General features: G+C 43.7%; 1 protein-coding gene across 1 annotated transcript; it reads right to left on the bottom strand.

The window, feature by feature from the left end:
- Window positions 1-4,744: 4,744 nt before the first annotated feature.
- Window positions 4,745-6,341, bottom strand: LOC123171223 (V-type proton ATPase subunit E). The gene is made up of 6 exons (XM_044588823.1): window positions 5,998-6,341; window positions 5,788-5,888; window positions 5,535-5,691; window positions 5,259-5,455; window positions 5,080-5,179; window positions 4,745-4,984 (listed from the first exon to the last, which is right to left on the bottom strand). Exons 1-6 carry the CDS (start codon window positions 6,097-6,099, stop codon window positions 4,946-4,948), a joined length of 696 nt encoding a protein of 231 aa, XP_044444758.1. The 5' UTR covers window positions 6,100-6,341; the 3' UTR covers window positions 4,745-4,945.
- Window positions 6,342-7,129: the final 788 nt, after the last annotated feature.

Below are 7,129 nucleotides of genomic sequence, written 5' to 3'. Positions count from 1 at the left end.
GAGTACATAGCTGCTTCGGAAGCAGCAAATGAAGGAGTCTGGATGAAGGAGTTCATATCTGATCTAGGTGTCATACCTAGTGCATCGGGTCCAATGAAAATCTTTTGTGACAATACTGGTGCAATTGCCTTGGCAAAGGAATCCAGATTTCACAAGAGGACCAAGCACATCAAGAGACGCTTCAATTCCATCCGGGACCAAGTCCAGGTGGGAGACATAGAGATTTGCAAGATACATACGGATCTGAATGTTGCAGACCCGTTGACTAAGCCTCTTCCACGAGCAAAACATGATCAGCACCAAAACTCCATGGGTGTTAGAATCATTACTGTGTAATCTAGATTATTGACTCTAGTGCAAGTGGGAGACTGAAGGAAATATGCCCTAGAGGCAATAATAAAGTTATTATTTATTTCCTCATATCATGATAAATGTTTATTATTCATGCTAGAATTGTATTAACCGGAAACATAATACATGTGTGAATACATAGACAAACATAGTGTCACTAGTATGCCTCTACTTGACTAGCTCGTTAATCGAAGATGGTTAAGTTTCCTAGCCATGGACATGAGTTGTCATTTGATTAACGGGATCACATCATTAGGAGAATGATGTGATTGACTTGACCCATTCCGTTAGCTTAGCACTTGATCGTTTAGTATGTTGCTATTGCTTTCTTCATGACTTATACATGTTCCTATGACTATGAGATTATGCAACTCCCGTTTACCGGAGGAACACTTTGTGTGCTACCAAACGTCACAACGTAACTGGGTGATTATAAAGGTACTCTACAGGTGTCTCCGAAGGTACTTGTTGGGTTGGCGTATTTCGAGATTAGGATTTCTCACTCTGATTGTCGGAGAGGTATCTCTGGGCCCTCTCGGTAATGCACATCACTATAAGCCTTGCAATCATTGTGATTAATGAGTTAGTTGCGAGATGATGTATTATGGAACGAGTAATGAGACTTGCCGGTAACGAGATTGAACTAGGTATTGAGATACCGACGATCAAATCTCGGGCAAGTAACATACCGATGACAAAGGGAACAACGTATGTTGTTATGCGGTTTGACCGATAAAGATCATCGTAGAATATGTAGGAGCCAATATAAGCATCCAGGTTCCGCTATTGGTTATTGACCGGAGACGTGTCTCGGTCATGTCTACATAGTTCTCGTACCCGTAGGGTCCGCACGCTTAAAGTTAGATGATGATCGGTATTATGAGTTTTGTGTTTTGATGTACCGAAGGTAGTTAGGAGCCCCGGATATGATCATGGACATGACGAGGAGTCTCGAAATGGTCGAGACATAAAGATCGATATATTGGACGACTATGTTCGGACACCGGGATGGTTTTGGGGAGTTTCGGACACATACCGGAGTACCGGGGGGTTACCGGAACCCCCCGGGGAGTTTAATGGGCCAAGATGGGCCTTAGTGGAGAAGAGCAGGGGCGGCTAGGGCTGACCACGCGCCCCCTCCCCCTCTAGTCCGAATTGGACAAGGAGGGGGGCGGCGCCCCCTTTCCTTTCCCCTCTCTCCTTCCCTTCCTTTCCCCCTCCTACTCCAACTAGGAAAAGAGGGAGTCCTACTCCCGGTGGGAGTAGACCGGGAGTAGGACTCCTCCCTGGCGCGCCCTCCTCCTGGCCGGCTGCCCCTCCCCCTGGTCCTTTGTATACGGGGGCAGGGGGCACCTCTAAACACAACAATTGATCTCTTGATCTCTTAGCCGTGTGCGGTGCCCCCTCCACCATATTCCACCTCGATAATATCGTAGCGGTGCTTAGGCGAAGCCCTGCGTCGGTAGCATCATCATCACCGTCACCACGCCATCGTGCTGACAGAACTCTGCCTCAAAGCTCGGCTGGATCGGAGTTCGAGGGACGTCATCGAGCTGAACGTGTGCTGAACTCGGAGGTGTCGTACGTTCTGTACTCGGATCGGTCGGATCGTGAAGACGTACGACTACATCAACCGCCTTCTGCTAACGCTTCGAGGGTACGTGGACACACTCTCCCCTCTCGTTGCTATGCATCACCATGATTCTGTGTGTGCGTAGGATTTTTTTGAAATTACTACGTTCCCCAACAACACGATCCTAAGAAAACTAAGAAATTTAATTTTCCATGGATGTGGTGGTTAGAACTGAGAACACACAAGAGGAGGGGCACACAAGCACACGTGCACAGCAGCAGCAACATCCGCACACGCACATTAGCAAGCACGCACCCATGGCAGCCTGTCTTCCTCAACCAGATACAGAAAAGAGAAAACGAACAGAATTCGATTTTAAACAACTAGATTTAGGACAAGTGAAGCAAACGGGATACAGAAAACAATGGAGGGTTGTACCTATGCTCCCCCTCGCTCCATTGCACGCCCTTGGGGCACTCCTTGATGCCCGCCGCGGCAGCGGCCGCGCCCTACCCTGGGGGTTCCGCGATGGCGGCGGCGTCGTTGTCCCACGAGTAGGGGTCCTCGACCAGGCCACACTCGACTCCCTCGATGTTGGCCACCAGCCAGCGGAGGGGGCAGGTGGGGTGGAGGGGCGGTGGCGGTGGCCTGGGAGGTCGGAGGAGGAGCAAGACGTTGGACGGAAGAGGCTGGGACCCTGGTTCCGCTACGGCGGCGGTGGCGGCGGAGTTGTCCGACAACCGGAACCGGATCCTCTAACATTGTGAAGGAAAGTCACGGTGCTACAGTGTTTTCCTAGTGTAAAATGAAGGAGGAAAGTTAAGGACTGTTAGTAGATAATTAGTAAGTTGTTTACTGTTGGTATTTACTATAAATATAAATAATTTAAATTAATTTTATTTCACCATCAATCTGTTTGTACGTAATTACTATAAATGTACACAGTAGATCATCAGTTTGCAAATTAATTCAAGTCATTTTAGCCATAATCATATGGATAGAAAGAAGGAAAGTTAGGGTATTGTAACTTCTCTAACTTTCCTTCTCAATGTTAGAGGATCTGGTTCCCCCACAACCATGCCCTAGGAAAATGATCGAGTTGGATCGATAGAGGAGCGGCAGCGTATGGCTTTTCTAATGTGACAAGGGAGATTTTGCCGGGATGGAGAAGAATCAGGGAATCAAGGGATGGTAAATTGGATTTTTTTTCTCTTAATGTCAGTTATTTGTTTCCTTAAAATCTGTTATTTATTTCCTAAAGCAAATTGCATTGATGAGATGGATTGGTTGATTGTGTAAATTAGGAAAGTTAGATCTGTGACTTTTGTATGGTAGGAAAGTGTTTGTTTACAAGGAAATAGTGGAGAAAAAATAAACCGGTGGGCTGATGGGAGGGGACGAAAAACAACCTGTCAAAAAAAACCGGACGAAAGTGGTGGGACGAAAAAAACCTGGACGCAATCCTACCAACTGCTCCATTAGGAGTAGAGATAATAATGCTACTACTTCATAGTTCCTTATCTTAATTTTATTATTATTTATTTTGTTGTTTTCTTTTGTTTCTTCTTAAAGGATAATCCTAATGATACAAATTTATTCTTCCTTAGAAAACCTCATTATTTTTATTTTATTTTAGTTTCAATTTTATTTTCTTTCTTCTTAAAAGGTAATACCAATGTCAGTGATTCATTCTTCCTTAGAAAACTACACTATTTTGACTTTTTTTAGTTTTTATTCAGCTTTTTTCTTAAAGAGTAATACCTATGCCACTAATTCATTCTTTCTTGAAAACTTTGGTATCTTGATATTTTTAGTTTTATTTTATTTCTTTTATTCTTTAATGATAATACCAATGCCACAAATTTATTTTTCTTTGGAAACTTCCCTTTTTGTGACAATTACAATATATTATTATTCCTGCATGTTACAAAAATGCGCAACTTCTGTGTAAATTGTTTGCAAAAACATTTATTATTTGTTTTATTATTTTTCAGTTCCTTTCCTGTTAAAGGAGAACCAATGACACTAATTCATTCTTTCTTAGAAAACTTCATTATTTTATTTTATTTAAATCTATATTTCATTTTCTTTCTTCTTTAAGGGTAATACCAATACCACTAATTCATTCCTACTTAGGAAACTCTTTTTTTGGGTGAAATTTCAACATTTGTGCTTATTCTTGCATATTATAAAAAAGCGAAATTTCTATGCAAACCGCGTGCAATTTTTGTCATTTTTTTACTTTTATTTCTTCTTAAAGGGTAATACCGATACCACTAATTCATTATTTTGATTCAGACAAGTAGAGACACCATCGATCAAATACCATTGTAACTAATTCATTCTTCCTTCAGAAAACTTCAATTTTTGCAAAGAAATCCATGATTACATGTTTATTCTTGCATATTATAACAAAGCGCAATTTATGTGTAAATTGCGTGCAAGTTTTGTTATTATTTATTTTAGTTTTTATACCATTTCTTCCCTATTTAAGGGTAATATCAATGCCACTAATCCAGTCTTCCTTAAAAACTTGATTATCCTCATTTTGTTTTAGTTTTGTATCACTTCTTTCTTTTGAAAGGGTAGTACCAATGCCCCTAATTTATTTTTCCTTAGAAAAATTTATTTTGTTTTTTCTTTCTTTTGAAAGGGTAATACCAATGCTACTAATTTTTTATTTTGTTTTTTATTTTCTTTCTTTTGCTGCCTCATGGTTTCTTTTTTCGAACGAAAACCTTTCATGGTCTTTGCTGGTGCTACTATGTACAGTACAATACTAGGTGACACCGAGGTAATACACTCAGTTACACCCGCAAAAAAAGAAAAATACTCAGTTACAACTTACAGATGCAGCAATATATCATTTGCAGGTAGGTATATATTGTTGGCGATGAGCCGACGATATATAGATAGAGGAACATTAGAGTACAACAAACACATCACGAACCGGCCGGTTGTGGTGCTTTATTCAAGAAGAAAAATCACACAATGGCAGCGCACACTAAATTAAGAGACTTATTATTGTGACACCTGCTGAGCGTAGAGTTTCTTCCTGATCTGCGACACAAGACCAAGACGAGAAACATTTCAAACGCTGAATGGCGATGAGGATTAAGGAAACAACTGCGCAGCACGTATGTAGTATCACGTACCTCAGGAAGCTTTTGCCTGAAGCAAACATCCACCCTGGTGTCCAGCGTGTTGTCGCAGACGATCTTGCCGTCCTGCGACGCCAGCACCACGCCGCCAGAGCTATCCAAACTCAACAATGAGATGAAGGCTAACCAGCAAGCAACTGATCGACATTGTAATGTTAATGGATGGAGTATACCAGGCGGGTCCGTGGGCGGCGTCGTTGAGCCTCTGCGGCGGGAGGTGGACCTTGCCGTCGATGATGATCTTGGGGAGGTTCACCTTGAGCTTCTCGGCGTACTCCTTCTTGGCCGCCTCCAGCACTGGCTCCACGTGGACGCGGTCCGCCTCCCTGCACCGCAGCACCACCGACGACTCCCGCAGCCGGAGCAGGCTCTGCTCCGTCCGTCCGTCCCTTCATTGGTCAGTCCCTCTGCACCGTATCTTCTTCTGAAACAACAGTTAACTGACTCACCTGCACGATGAGGCTCTTGAGGATCTTCCGGTAGACGTTGGTGTCCTTGGTGACGCGGACGAGCGTCTTGGACGCGTTCTCCTTCATCTCGCCCACGATGTCCTCCTGCGCCTGCAGCACCTTGATGCGCGCCGCGTTTAGCTCCATCGAGTACTCGCTGCACATGCACTCATACACCATGGCAGTCAGTCCAGCCGGTCGGATGAAGAGAGATAATGCATGTCGATCGACGACATGTGCTCTGCTCACTCACATCTTCCTGCGGATGTCCACCTGCTTCTGCTTGCGCTCGTACTCCTGCCTGATCTTCCGCTTCTCCGACTCCACCAGCTGCAGCTTCTCTATGTTGAAATCCTGCAGCCAGGGATCAGATATTCAGATTGATTCATCCTCGACCTTTTAAAGTTGAACAGATTCATGCAGAGGATCGGTCGATTGACACGGTGATAGATACAGTACATACCTCCTCTGCGGCGACGGAGATCTCGCTGGCTTTCTCCTGGGCCTCCTGCTGGATGAACCGGACCATCTGCTGGATCTGCTTCCCGACGTCCACATCGTTCATCTTGGATCAATGATCACTCCGATCGATCGATCGATCCACGAGCTAGCTGCGTGCCTAATTGCTCTCGGATCGGGATCTCTGCGTGATCTACCACCTCGCAAACCGATCAAACGAATTTGTTTGTCTCCAAGGGTTGGGAAGTGTACTGGGGCGCTCGATCTTGCGTTTCCTTGGATTGGGTGGACGAGACACCAAGGCAGAGACGGGGAGCGGAAGAAGACCCACGCAGAGTTCGGATCCCATGCATGCGTGGGGTGGTGGCAAAGAGGAGAGACCTGGTCCTCCCTGCATTCCGCGCCAAATTTGGCTCTCTCCCCTCCGAGTACTCAGCACTGACCATGCATGCATGCGGCGTTGCACTGCAGCCCCTCCCTCTTTTTTTTTTTGGAAACACGGAGAAGATTCTGTAGTGCCCACATTCGCAGGCCCATGAAAGAAAGCCCTAGGCTCAACTTTAGCAGGCCCTTTGCTCTTACGCCTGATTCAACAAGGCTTACTCAAGCCCAGCCCGGTTCTTGCTGTTCGTTAATGCTTGTATACAATCTATTATTTGCTTGCCTAAAAAAATCTATTATTTGCTAACAAAAGCGAGTTCGTTCTTGGCTTTAAACTACTGCCAATCATCTAGATCTGATACAACTGTTATATCGGCCGATAGGTTGGCACTTGAGTTTAATGATACATGTATAACACACTCCAAACTATCAGTAAATATCATTATGTAAAAGTTATTTTCACACTCGTCTGCTGATATATCGAAAGCTATGACCTTTTTTTATCTGATATGTCCACGATATAGACCAACATTTTATCGATGTCAAAGTAAGATTTGTCCAAAGTCAAACTCAGTAAACTTAAAAGTTTATACAAGAATGCAAACATTTACAACATCAAACATACACCATAAGAAAAAAATATTTCATGATGAATCTAATGGTACTCATTTGATACTGTAGAAGTTGATAATTTTTCTATAAACTTGTTTGAAGTTTACAAAGTTTGACTAAAGATTAAACTAATATGAATTTCA

This window comes from Triticum aestivum, chromosome 1D, assembly GCF_018294505.1.
Source record: "Triticum aestivum cultivar Chinese Spring chromosome 1D, IWGSC CS RefSeq v2.1, whole genome shotgun sequence".
Lineage (NCBI taxonomy): Eukaryota > Viridiplantae > Streptophyta > Magnoliopsida > Poales > Poaceae > Triticum > Triticum aestivum.
Note: the sequence above shows the minus strand (reverse complement) of the source record. Positions and strands in the feature narration are given on the sequence as shown.